At 55.2% G+C, this 13,415-nt stretch overlaps 6 protein-coding genes across 6 annotated transcripts; 3 read left to right on the top strand and 3 right to left on the bottom strand.

The window, feature by feature from the left end:
• Window positions 1–1,224: 1,224 nt before the first annotated feature.
• Window positions 1,225–1,903, top strand: K489DRAFT_368382 (uncharacterized protein; the record flags this gene model as incomplete). The annotated part of the gene is made up of 3 exons (XM_033602945.1): window positions 1,225–1,407; window positions 1,549–1,853; window positions 1,897–1,903. 3 exons carry the CDS (start codon window positions 1,225–1,227, stop codon window positions 1,901–1,903), a joined length of 495 nt encoding a protein of 164 aa, XP_033462229.1.
• A 692-nt stretch (window positions 1,904–2,595) lies between these two features.
• On the top strand, window positions 2,596–3,460 carry K489DRAFT_151185 (uncharacterized protein). Its single transcript, XM_033599223.1, has one exon. It carries the CDS (start codon window positions 2,686–2,688, stop codon window positions 3,151–3,153), a length of 468 nt encoding a protein of 155 aa, XP_033462230.1. The 5' UTR covers window positions 2,596–2,685; the 3' UTR covers window positions 3,154–3,460.
• Window positions 3,461–4,315: 855 nt separating this feature from the next.
• K489DRAFT_377741 (uncharacterized protein) lies at window positions 4,316–6,141 on the bottom strand. The gene is made up of 2 exons (XM_033604228.1): window positions 4,855–6,141; window positions 4,316–4,728 (listed from the first exon to the last, which is right to left on the bottom strand). Exons 1-2 carry the CDS (start codon window positions 5,970–5,972, stop codon window positions 4,689–4,691), a joined length of 1,158 nt encoding a protein of 385 aa, XP_033462231.1. The 5' UTR covers window positions 5,973–6,141; the 3' UTR covers window positions 4,316–4,688.
• Window positions 6,142–6,525: 384 nt separating this feature from the next.
• Window positions 6,526–7,968, bottom strand: K489DRAFT_352470 (SMAD/FHA domain-containing protein). The gene has a single exon (XM_033602471.1). The coding sequence runs from the start codon at window positions 7,586–7,588 to the stop codon at window positions 6,614–6,616; it is 975 nt and encodes a 324-aa protein (XP_033462232.1). The 5' UTR covers window positions 7,589–7,968; the 3' UTR covers window positions 6,526–6,613.
• Window positions 7,969–8,483: 515 nt separating this feature from the next.
• K489DRAFT_151258 (uncharacterized protein) lies at window positions 8,484–9,215 on the bottom strand. The gene has a single exon (XM_033599225.1). The coding sequence runs from the start codon at window positions 9,095–9,097 to the stop codon at window positions 8,717–8,719; it is 381 nt and encodes a 126-aa protein (XP_033462233.1). The 5' UTR covers window positions 9,098–9,215; the 3' UTR covers window positions 8,484–8,716.
• Window positions 9,216–10,833: 1,618 nt separating this feature from the next.
• K489DRAFT_377744 (uncharacterized protein) lies at window positions 10,834–12,130 on the top strand. The gene has a single exon (XM_033604229.1). It carries the CDS (start codon window positions 10,930–10,932, stop codon window positions 11,821–11,823), a length of 894 nt encoding a protein of 297 aa, XP_033462234.1. The 5' UTR covers window positions 10,834–10,929; the 3' UTR covers window positions 11,824–12,130.
• The last annotated feature ends 1,285 nt before the right edge of the window (window positions 12,131–13,415 follow it).

Below are 13,415 nucleotides of genomic sequence, written 5' to 3' on the forward strand. Positions count from 1 at the left end.
ATGGGAGGAGAGGAGGATGGATCGGTAGAAGAAGAGGCAGAACGGGGGATGATCATGAGCAGACGGGCAGACAGGCAGACCGACCGACCGACCGACCGACCGGATCGTGGCCAGCCAGCCAGCCAGCCAGGGAAGGACTACTATTGAAACTAATCACCATCTCTCTACCGGGTTTGATTACAAGGATCATCGACGCGAGAGAGAGAGAGAGAGTGGGAGAGATGTGGGAGGAGGAGGAGGAAGACGACGCGTGAGAGGGTAATGATGGTAACAGGTGCTGGTGATAATCATAACAATAATCATAGTCATAATCATAGTAAGAATCATGATCATACTGGATCATACCTAGTCACATTTCTAGCACGGTGGCTACTGCATATGTACCGATGAAGAAACGGGAGAGGGAGGGAGTTCGTTAGGACCCGGTCTATCGTCCGTCTTGAGCCACACGCTCTAGAAGGAAGTATGGATGGAGTGGATGGACGGAGGAGGAGGAGGAGGTGGTGGTGGTGGTGAACAGGGTCATCACCATAGGCTCGTCTCTTGTCAACCGACGAACCATTGGAGGAACCATTGGATGATGATGATGATAATAATAATAAAGACGACGGATCAGCCACCACGGCACACGCACACACACACACACACACACACCATGACCGTGACCGAGATGGGAATACGCTACAGTACTTGGGCTGGACAATGGCATTCTTAGTCTCGGACTGTCATTATCATCATCAATACATACATATATACATATATATGTGCCACTTGGACACACACACACACACAGACAGACAGACAGACAGACAGACAGACACACTACACACGAAAGGGTGGGTCCCCACCTAACGTCTGTCCCATAACCCAGCTGGCTGCCGTGAATACGGGGGCGGCGGGCACTGCACCGTCCTGCCCTGTTCTCGGATGTTGGACACCGATGGGGGGGGAGGGACTGGAACGGGATCCAATTGATGGACCACCTCCTCGTTTATTGTGACCTCCTACCCAGATGTGCACAGGTCTTTTTTTTTGATCGCACAGCATCACTTCCTACAACATCCTCGAAAACGAAACAGACCCGAACCAAAAAAACAACCAGGATGATGGCCAGACCGGCGGACCATCATCCATCGTCCGATCGGGCTGCAGTAGAGCAGAACGTACTGTACAGCATAATATATGTCCGAACCCGGAAAATAAAATGATCCGCATCATGCATGCATGCATGTTGATGCTAATGCTAATGCTAATGCCAATGCTGATGCTATCCAGTCGACTACTGCAGGAGGACGAGGCAACGACAACGACGACGACGACGACGACGAGGATGAGGATGAGGGAGAGATGCACACCGCTCACATCAGAGTGGGCATCTCACCTGCTGCCCCTGCTGCGGCGGTGGTGGTACTGCACTATACACTGCATGATGGGTTGTTGTCGTCGTCGTCGTCGTGGATGATGATGATGTTGCAGGTGATAAATAAATAATAATAAATAAGAACCCGCTTTTCGTGGGAGGCCAACACTTTGTATACATATACCTAGGTGCTACAGGGAGGAGGCGGTACAGTCCAGGAACAGGGACAGGGACAGTCGTCGTCGTCGTCGTGCCATCGAAAAGTCATGGTACCGAGCTTTCCACGAAGTCGAAACCTCCCAAGAAAACAAAAAAAAATAGGCGTGTTTCAGGGCTTCACACGCGAAACCGCGCGCGACCCGGCCCAAGGAAAGAAGAGGCCAGGCCAGGCCGTTCGCGCGCGCAATGGACATGGTCGCAACACGCCCACAAGTGTCTCCAAATCGATCATCGCCCGGTCTTCTTCTTCTTCTTCTTCCCACAGTCGCATCCTGTATGTCCATCCGTGTTGGACACAAACCACAACATGTGTACAGTACCTAATACCTATCCACTGCGTCATCACCGGCCGGTGAATCGATAAACGGGGACAGCCTCGCTCCCTCTGTGCGTCAGTGCTGGCTGGAGAGAAAAACCCAAACGGACAAACCCCAGGAATAAATAACGACATGGGGGAAGACGGAGAGGCACTAGCGGACGGTGAATCGATAATGCGATCGTGCGGACAGGGGGGTGGCATGTGTATCCGTATCCGTCTCCGTCTCTGTATCGCCATGTGCATCTGTGCATCGAGGACTTCCGTGGGGTTTTTGTGTTTCTGTTTTGTTGTCTGTCGTTGCGGTTGCGATAACGAGAGGGGAAGAAAGACGTATCCATATCCTTCATCATGCGATTTCCCTTTCACCCGTGGGAGATGGATAGATAGATTAGAACGAGAGGGAGAGAGAGGGGGAAAGGGAGGGAGAGTCGTCGCAAGTGATATGGGATATACAGTACAGCATGTATGTATGTACGATGATGACACGACTGCACCGATCAAACACTTCCATCTCCCTCCAATGAAAGAAATAATACCACTTCGTTTCAACTACTACACACTTTCCTACTCTCTCTCTCTCCATTTTGCCCACAGAGCCATTCATTGATCATCATCATCATCATCACATACCAACCTCGGACTCTCTGCCCACGATTTCCGAATCCTAATTCTGTCATTTCACCCCTTTTATCTCCATGTGTGTGAGAGAGAGAGAGAGTCGGAGAAATACAGAGAGGAAAAGATTAGTGCCAGGGACGACGCACCGGACGTGCAGCGTGCAGCGTGCATGCATACGTACATGCGGCGGCGACAGGCGGCGGCGGGAACAGCTTTTGGGCGCAAAACGAACACTCAAACAAATCGTCACACCGCCCGCGCGCGCTGTCTTTCGCTGTACGGTATATGGTTCGACGCCACGGGAGCGGGAAAAGAAAAGAAAAAAGGAAGCAAGAAAGAAATGCAGGGGGTGAGTGAGTGGTTTCACGATGCACGACTCTCTCCTCCTGCAGGAGAAAAAAAAATTAAAGTACAAAAAACCTCCGCGATAGCAATCCATCTATGCATGGATATGCAGCTTCCAGGGGAGAGAGGACCGACGAACCTTGGGGACTTTTGGCGTGATTCGTCCTCCTGGGAATTTCTCCGGTGCAGAGTTTGGAGATGCATGGGACTACGGCACGTCGAAACCAGGAATATCGTCAGGGTGAAGAAGATATGGGGTTGTTACATGTCCCGGATATATCGCGCAGCATGAGATGTATCATCATCCTGATTGCTGCGACGGGGACATGATGAAGCCGCGGTTGAAGATGGCTCCGTCGTTGCTCCCCTTTCTTTTCTCTCTCTTCCGGACTCGCTCTGCTCGCGAAAAAAACCCGGTTTCGGATTTGTGATGGATAACATCACAGGTGTTTCGTGGTGGAGTCCGTGGATAGACAGGGTTCTTTTTTTCCCTTTGTGACCCTCTCGTTCATCGTATCGCTTTTACGGGTTTCTGGCGCGGGCGCGCGCAAGGACGTTGTGCTGTATGTGGTGAGTGAGCACCTGGGGCAAGCGGTGGTGGTTTCCGGGGGCGGCGCGGAAGAGGATGATAATTATAAATACTGTCAACCAGCCGTTCCCGACCACTTGCCTGCCCGACGAGATTATGCGGTGAGTTTACGAGAGAGAGCGAGGTAGGGATCCGATTCGCGTTCGTCGGAAGTTCATACATCCATACATCCATACATACCTAGGTACATATATATACAACAAACCTCACAGGTTTTCATTGAACGAAGGGAACGAACGCGGCGCAGGACGCATCCGATCCGCCGCCATCCCATCATTCATCCTCATCATTCATCCTCCGGTCTTTCTTTTCCCAGCGACGTATCGTTGTCGGTCGTGAGTCGTCGGCCGTCGAGACCTTTCAGCGAAAAAAAAAAACGCGAAAAAAAAAAAGGCAGCAGCCCGTCAAGAGACGACTCAACGACCGCCGCCGCCGTCAGTATTCGTTTCGGCACACAAACAAGTACAGACCGTTTGATGATGCGCCATGAAGCAATGCCCTCTTCCGTCCCCGAGAGGCGCGGGAACGCGGGACGCGGGAAAGGATGCGGGCGGACGGACAGACGGGATGGGTTGCTTCGAGGGCTTGTTGCGATTGCAGACTATCGACGGTTGAAGAATTGCAGCCACACCCCCGCTAGGTGGGAAGGGATGATCTTTGCGCGGAGATGGGGCGGTTTCATTATTACTGATGATGATAACGATGACGATGACGACGATCATGATGATGATCATTGGTATCGTGTCAATTATCGTGATCATCGATTGGCTGGCGATCATCGTGATTGACGCGAAAGACGCGGTCAGGAAACGGGAGAGGACTCGGCTGATGATGATGATGATGATGAAAGCTGGATGGCGTTGCAATTGGGAAGAGAGTCATAATTGAGAGAGAGAGAGAGAGAGTCACAGTGGGAACCGTACAACACTGATGATAGAGGTCTTTTCTCTTTTCCTCGGACGCGTGGGCAGGAGACATTACATTGGTGGATTTACTGATGTTGAAAAGTACTGCTTCCTTCGGCAACTCGCAATATGATCCGTTCATAGCAGAGAGCAGAGAGCCATGCGATTACGTGTGAGGATGACTCGTATTAGTACAGTGTTTTGGGGGATGATTTGTCTAATCTCTTTCGTTGTACAGTAGGTGTGGAGGGATCTCTCCTCTCTAGAGGTCGCCAGTATGTGTATCCTAGGCGAACTTTGTCGATTGTGCGCGCGCGCCTCATGAACTGTCGTTCACCGACTCGAGGGTGTCGGCGTATCCCAGGCGTTTGGTCTAGTAGACGAGAAGGGAAGACGTCAGCATTTGCTCGAACACGCCCGCGCCAAGGGCAAGAGATATACGGAAGTGAGACGACCAACACGGGAATGGGAGGGGGATGGGAGATATGTGATAGCTTACCGGCGGAAGAGCATTCGGAAGATCGCGAGGCCTTGTTCGCGACGCTGGGCTTGTAGCCACCTCTTCAAATCCTCACGCAGGACTTCCCCACGTCGACCGTTGACGTCGATGCCGCGTTCCTCGCATGCGATGAGGACTTCCTCGGGGAGCAATTTGGTCACGTCACCGTGCTTGAGCAGGAGTACATCGTCGGTGCAGATGTACGCGAGACGCTTTCCGACGCCTCGTCTCAGGAGTGATGTCGGAGGCGGGATGGCCAGTCTGTCCCAGAGACGACTGTGGACATTGAGGGTGTTGGACAGATGAAACAGCTGTGGCCATTCCAGCTTTCCCAGGAGTGCCGTAGCATGCGGCTGGCTGCAGATCGGCCATGCGTCTCCTTTCTTGACCGATGATTCCGATTTCACAGAAGCCTCCACGAGATCAGCCTGGCGAGGCTCGGTCGTCCCTGTCCGGAAACTCGTCCTCCTGCGTTGTTCCGCCTTTTCTCTCATGCCGGTGATCTGCTTCGGGATGCGACACGTCCCCGGGACGACGCCGGGCATGAAGGGAACAAAGAGCGGCAGCCACTCGCCGAGCAAGGCGACGAGCACCGAGAACAGGGGGAGCTTTCCGATGTCATGCTTGTTGCGCGCCAGGATCTGGAACTCGGACCGCGAGAGCGATTGCACCACCATGGACGGTTCATCCTGTCCGCCATTCCCATCCTTGCCCAATCGCGCCCGGATCACCTGCGAAGCTTTCCGATTGAACCATACTGATTTCACGCCGGTGAAGTAGAAGCCGCCATATGCCTTGCCGGTACGGTAGAGGTGAAGTGCGATGTTCTCCGGGCCGCGGGTGGGAAGCTTGAGGACAGGCGGGACGGTGCTCCGAGGTGGATTGATGGCATCGATCAGACCATGTCGAGGATTGGTGACGGCGAGGAGGGCAGCCTTTTCGGGCTTCTCGACTGTGGTAGGTGATGATGTGAGTTTGTTGTTGTTGTTGTCGTCGCTGGGTCGGCTGGAATAGTGACGGATGTTTAAGCGCGCGACTGTGAAGCGGGCTTCGACGTAATAGAATCGCTGAACGTTCGAGACAGCGCCTAGCCCGCTGCTCGGCCACCGTGTTGTCATTTCATGGAGATATCGGAAGGTAGGTTGTGAATGGATAATGCGCAAAGGCGCCTCTATTAAGGAGCGGAATAGGATGATCCACGTGGCGAGTGATTATTTCCTGGTTAATCACTCAGGTTTGCGAGATTTTGTGTAGCGCTTGGCACCTGCGGCTGGCTACTGACGATGTCATAGAACTTTCCTGGCTCAGGGATGTTGGAGGAGAGGCTCCTCAGGGTTGTCCCTGATGGGTGCCCAGGTGGAGGGTCGAGTTAGGGTTTGGGTGGTGAGGCTCAATGATGTTGTCTCGACCAACCCAAAATTATGGTATCGATTGAGAGAGACGACACCGTACACCTGTATGAGTTGCTTGCTACTGTTGGCATGGGAGTATCATGTGTCCCTCGGTCGCTGTGCTTTTGTGAGTACCTTGGCGTTGACTCGTGCCTGTACATGCATCTCGACCTTCGATACCTTCACGTGTGTGGAAATGGCAAACGATACTGCAGTCAAGAAACCAGTAACCCATCTGGGCACCTAGAACATTGATCTCAAACATCATTGTTTGATACGACCCGCCCGATCGGTAGGATGCTCCTATGTACAAAGCGCGCGCTTATGGGCTTGAAATTTCCCACCACCATGGATGATGACCATCACACTCACCCCTGGCCATTCGGTAGCATCAAGACATACTCCCGCTCACTGTCGCCAAACGACAGCATATCCTGGTCGACCAACTCCACGAACCTGCTCCCGTCCACCCTGTTACCATTCAGCTTGGTGCCGTTGGCACTATCCAAGTCAATAAGATATGGCTTGACCTTGCTGAGCCTATCACCGAATTCATTGGTCGTCGTGATATATCGAAACTGAATGACCGCGTGTTGCTTGGAGATGCTCGGATGCTCCAGATGCAGATCCGTCACCTTCTCATCCCGACCTAGGAGCCACGCGCTTTTCTGATGGAGGTAGACCGTGTCCACCAGATCCTTCTTCTTGAACTCGTACATCCGCCATTGCTCCCTGGAGGAGGGTTTGCGCGCCTCGGGCGGCTCGTGGTATTTCAACACCGTGTTCGTGCCTTGTACGGTGTTCGCTTCTTTGGCGAGGAGACCGGTGGGCTTGAAATTGGGTTTCTGCTTTGGTGGTGCCTTTTCACCTCCTGGGCCGACTGCGGACCCGCCGTGGAAAGACTCGTCTTGTGACGGAAGCGCGACGCGGGACTTTCGATGCGGCGAAGGTGACGGCTTCGGTGACCTATGCTTTCTGGCTGGCGGTGACCGAGACCGCTTTCGACGTTGCGAACGGCTTCTGGACCGTGACCGCTCAGAGTGCCGTTGTTTGCGAGGTGACCTCAAGGAATGTCTGTCTTCCCGATGGCTGCGCTGGTAGCGCTCCTCGGAATCATCGCGACGGCTTCGTCGGCGATCGTCTCGCCTCCTATCATTACCAGGAGAAGAGCGCCTATCTCGGTCGGACCCACGATCCTCACGCCTAGACGCACGCTCGCCGCCATGTGTCTTGGACGACGTCCGGCGAGGAGAGCGCGATCTGTCATCCTCGCTGACCTGGCGGGGTCGCCTGCTGCTTTCAACAGTAGACGTCTCACCACGCTCTGCACGAATCCTGTCCATGATTCAAATACGAAAGAGCTCGACCAGTCATCCAACGTCCCACGTCAGCACCGCGGGCGGAACTACCGTACTTGTACAAGGGTCCTGATGCTAATGTGCACGCCACAGCCACGAAGTCGCGCTGCGCCTCGAGGCACCGCGAACGCGCGCGGAGTCAGGGAATACGACCTCGCGTCGAGACAGCGGCAATACTAGAGAGCGACGCGTATGTCACGGAGCGAGCTCATCCAGTACATACACGATAGCGTGATGTACGGAGGCACTCGCGTGTTTCGAGCGTGCAGCAGTGCCAGCGCGAATGGTCGTCGGTGTCTCTGGGGGGGACGGTACCGTCAGGCGAGATCAGCAAGATTGGGGGGAGCCCTGGAGTGAAAGTTGAGGTTTTGTCAGCAAGTCGGCGGCACAGCCCCCAGCCGTCAGCCCGGCCATTGGGCGAAAGATGGGCGAAACTGGGCGTGAACTGTGAATTTCCTTGCAGCGGGAGCAGCCGGGCGGTGTCTGGGCGCAAAGTCCCCAGGCCGTAGTCAAAGTCTAACGCGCTACGTCCTGCACGCCATGGCAGTCCGTCGACTTGGGAGCGACAGCGTCCAGCGCTTACACGGCGCAGCAATTGGTGGGATTCCACGCCTCCTCGGGCAGTCAGTCCATCAGTTCGTTCCGTCAGGTCGATCGTGCGTTTCAGCAGGGAAACTCTCTGCAGGGAATTGTCACCACCGTGCAGAACCGCCTGCGATGGGAACGTGTGGATGTGCCATTCCATGTCACATCCTCACGTAGCGTAACGTCTGCGATTGCCTTTGACGGGCATCCTGTGCGATTGCCGCCGTACAAATCCTTGGCGACGATGCACTGCTCCTCCTACTTACTACCTACCTACCTAGGTACTGTCACGGTCAGGTAGTGTGTAGGTGTAGATGTGAGAGTAGCGCGCCTATTAATATTGCTGATCAGTGGCCCAGGATTTTTTTTAAAAGCCTGTAGAGGAAGAAGAATAGTCGTAGGATTGATGATCCCACACCACCAACCACCAACCACCACCGCCGCCAATCGCCAATCGCCCACCAAACCCATCCCTCGTCACCCAAGCATTTGCCGGGCCAGACACTTCTTGGGCGTACATCGCTGCGTCTAGCTATCGGCTGCCTGCGCCCATCCACACACACACGCGCCGTATACACACACACGCACACACACACACTCTCTCTCTCTTTTGCCCTCGGCCTGCCTGTGCATGGCCATGGAATGCAAATGCCACTTTTTTTTCCTGACCCAACATTCTTTCCCATTGTCAACATCCCTCTCTCCTTCAACATCCAGGCTGGTCCTCACAGATCGTCGACGAACCTCAGTCCAACTCATCCCTGCCTTGCCGCTTCCATCGACTTCGCGCACCACCTCAGTCCGATCGGTGTGCTCTCTCGGTTCACCGCCGCCGATAATGTAATGACAACATGGCTTCCAACAAATTCTTTCCCTGGAACAAGACCGACAAGCGACAGCTCGACTCATCACGTTCCGGAGTCGTCGTGCCGATTCCGATAGAATGCATCTCCATCAAAGGATTGGACTGCGAGATCGCCCCCAAGGTACGCCGAACATTGCTTGAGGAGATGTGCCATCGATGCGATCGCTGACATTGACAGGCCTTGGGCAAAGATTCCCATAGACCTCCGCCGCTCTCGCTCGATGTGACCAAAGGCCATGTTCCCTCCCGGATTGCTCCTCCTCGGACCCAGGAGTCACAGATGTTGCAAGACGCAGCAGTGCAGAGCGCCACCAGCCTGATCGCAGTCATGAATGAGATGCTCAAATCTCCGCAGCTGTCGAATTTCATCACAGCGCATCAAAACAGTCGCATGCTGGAACACGGCCGAGGACGAGCCAACACAGCACCGACAACCCCGGTCGCCGAAGCACCGTCATTCGAGCTTGCAGAGCTGCCCGGATCGGTCCCCTCATCGCTGCATCTGTCCATGTCGAGACCGTCACAGTCCGTCGATGGCAGAAGCTTGTTTTCAGCAACGCTGGCCTCATCGAACTCATCAATCATGGGACGATCAATTGATCGGTTGAGAGGGAGTCCGCAGAATTCACATTATTCCTTCTCGGCTCAACATCGAAGATCTGCAGAGGCCTCGACTGCGAGATCAAGGTCGGCGGGGCCAAGCCGAGGATATGGCCATTATCAGGAATCGTATGATTTCAACGAAGATGTCATGAGTCGCGCCGACACTCCGTTCTACCACCAGAGACGGATGTCCGAGAACAATACGCCCGTCCCGCCTAGTGGCGGTTTTACTCGCCCGGAAATGTTTCGTGCAGACAGCAACCTATCTGGGGTCATGTCCATCCCCAATGAACAAGACACGGAATATGGGTTGATTCAACAGATTGATGAGATGAGAGCGGCACATGAAGCACACACCTTGTCATTGAAAGAATCACATGAGCGAGAACTGCAATCTCTTCGCACGTACCTCGCAATCTTGGAAAAGCGACGAGTGGCGTCCCAACCATCAATGAGTCAAAGTTTGACCCTTGATATCGCGAGATCGGCTGCCCGACCAGGCGACCAGTCCGCATCGACTGCTGGCACCTCGGCTTCTGTCCAATCCTTCGAGTCGTCCCTGGAGAATCAGCGACGATCGAATGATCTCTTAGCGGAGAACGAAGCGCTGAAGCGGAAACTGAGTCTGTCACGCAAAGCGCAGGCCGATCTGGGAGACATCCGGCGCGAGCGAGACGTGCTCCGCAGTGCTGCCGACAACGACCGCCGCCGCATCGGCCAGCTCAAAGACATCGTGCGCAAAGCCAAGGACGATATCAAGTCTCTGCGGAGTGCGACCGATGATCTGGAAGCTCGACTGGTGGCGGCAAACAACGAGCGGCTCGATGCTATCGAAGAATTCCAGCAGGCTGCAGAAAAGGTTCACAAGCTCACACTGCGAGAGGACGAACTTTTACATGATCGGGAAGAGCTTTGCACTCGACTTTTCGATGCCGATCCCAGCTGGGACGGAGTCGTTCTCGGCAAAGCGGCCGACAAACCCCACGAAAATGCACCGAGTACGGAAGGGAACGACCACGAGCAGATCAAAGAGCTCCAGCGCCAAATGGCAGAAAAGGATGCCCGCATCGCCGAGCTGGAGCAGAACAATTCCGCCGAGAAAGCGACCCATGCACAAACCCGCACGGTCGACGAGCTGATCCTGATCGCGGAAAGAGCCGAGTTTCAGGAGCAGCTGCAGCTGTACAGGGACAAGGTCGCCTACGCGGAGACCGAGCGGGACAAGTACAATTCGTTGTTACATGCCGAGCTTCGTCGTCAGATGCGGAACTCGATGAAGAACCCCGGCTCGCTCACGCCCAAGATCAACAACGAGATCGCCAGCACGACCGCGGACCGTATTTCATCTGCGCGAGGGCCGAGCGACTCGCCACTCGAGCCGCCATCGGAAGCGGGTTTGGAGATGGAGCTGCAGAAGTGCATCGAGGAGATCATCATGTACAAGCTCGACATCAAGGGCTACAAGAAGGACATCAAGCGGGCGAACGCGGAGATCCAAGGTCTACGCTCGGGAGGTCCGACGACACCTGACCCGGGCACATTGTCCCGGAGCACGACATCCCGGCATCGCGCGACCGGCAGCGAAGGCCTGGGCATCTCCGTCTCCGACATCTCCGCCGCCCGGACCCCTTCCCTCCCATCCTCCGCAATCGACAACAACAAACCCCACTCGTTCCTCGGCCCCGCGACTCGCCGGCCCAGCGCCGCCAACGCCCTCTCCGCCCCCTCGATGGCCCCGAACCACAACCCCTCCCGCGCCGCCCCCGAGACCCAGAAACAACTCCCCGCCCCTCCTCCGCCGCCGCCCACCGGCAGATCCCCTCGCCCCGTCTCCCGCCAGCCCTCGTCCGCCAACACATCGATCAAGATCGACCGCCACGAGTCCTCCTCCCACCGCACCCACTCGGACCCGACGACGGCCCCCTCGCGCTCCTCCACCATCCTGATGGGCGCGACCACCACCGCCGCCGCCGCTGCCGCCCACAACCTCATGCTCCAGACCGCGGGCCATCTCCCGCGCGGACGCAACTCGCTCCCGCCACGGCCTTTCGCCGAGACCCTCTCGCCGCGCCGGCTGGAGAAATCGACGACGGCGGCGGATGCTTTGATCGCCGCCGCCGCCGCCGCCCCTCCTCCTCCTCGTGTCGTCAAGGAAGGACATTTCTGAAAGACCGCGCGAGGCGGCTCCTTTCCCTCTGGCCCTTTACTTTGTCGTCGTCACCGCGATTCCGTTTGTTTGTTTGTTTGTTTGTCTCGGTGGGGGCAGGGAGGGAAAAGCGGTATGTCGTCTGCCCGAACGGGGACACTCGACCCGTATTTTGACGAATTTTCACGAACATGACATTGTTATCGACCCTCCCATCTTCTATGTATCTAGACTGGTTTCCTCTCTGTGTTTTTAGTTCTTTCTTGTTTCTTTGTTGTTGTTGTCCAGCGAGCGAGCGATGCGAAGCGATATCCCCCCCCCCCCCCCCCAGGGTCTCTCATGTTATTCCCCCCATTTGATTACTTTCGTTCCCGTACAGTCCAGTCCATCTATCTATCTATGTGTCCATCTCCTGCCGTGGACGTCCTCCTCTTCCGCCACCTGCGGCAGATTCCTCTTCGTAGAGCGCCCGCCGACAGAGCACGTGCGTGCGGTTTTCTTCTTCTTTCCCCCCTTCGGCACCGCGCGATGCTGCTTCTTCCTGCGCAGGACGGACGCACTGGTGGTCATCAAATGACCTAGATGGATAGGTAGGTAGGTAGGGGAAATGGTTCTCACTGTCCCTCAAGCTGGTTTTCGCGGCTTGCGTTCTTGCGCCGGGAGAGACGCCCTTCGCGTGGACAGACCTGGACATACCTGGGCGTGCATACACACATACATACGTACACACGTACGCAGAAGGAAAGAAACAAAGACAAACTTCGATCGTGACGGGAAGAGATTGCGAACGGTTGAATCAATGCCTGATGGTGACGACGAGGGACACGACGAGGAGATCTCTTCTCTCGGCTCTATTTCATTTTTACTTTTATCGATTTCTTCGCCCTCCTGACGCGTCGATTCGGTTCAGATTCCCAGCCCCGAAAAAGAAGGAAAAGCAAAAGGAAAAGAAAAAGGAAAAAAAGTCTTTGCTTGTCATCGTCACGTCACAGTCATTCTTCTCCCGGTTGGATAGATCGTCTCGCCCCCTCCGGCGTAGATCCATCCATCATGGCGATGGCAATGGCAATGGAAAAATGACGGCGGTATTCGGCCCTTTGGTAAATCTTCCCCAACAGAAACATAACATCCTCTTTGTCCTGGACTGGGGTATGATCTTGGTATGCCCAGATAGGTGGGGCATGGGTGAGGGTGAGGGTGATGATGTTGAGTCTTATCGATAGACCCACCGTTATCAGTCAGTCAGTCAGTCAGTCACAGTGGTGTGCGCTCGTCGGATCCGATCCGCTTGAGGACGGGACGGGCGTCGAGGTTTTGCCCGCCAGCCAGCCCGCCAGCCAGCCAGCCGGCCGTGGCGCCGGGATTCAGCCGACCGGGCAAATGCAAGGTACTAGTACCGGTACTGGTACTGGTACTGGGACCGCCCAAGGATATACTCATCCTCGACCACATGCAGGTGAGAGAGAGAGAGAAAAATAAGGTGATGACGACGACGACGACGACGACGAGGGAAACAAATAGAAAGACAAACAAAGAGACATGCGGAACGTCTTTCCCAACGATCCACCTCTCCGAGGGTCGATGATGACGACCTAGGCAGGTAGGCAGGCAGG

The sequence above is a fragment of the Dissoconium aciculare genome (assembly GCF_010015565.1).
Source record: "Dissoconium aciculare CBS 342.82 unplaced genomic scaffold K489scaffold_3, whole genome shotgun sequence".
Lineage (NCBI taxonomy): Eukaryota > Fungi > Ascomycota > Dothideomycetes > Mycosphaerellales > Dissoconiaceae > Dissoconium > Dissoconium aciculare.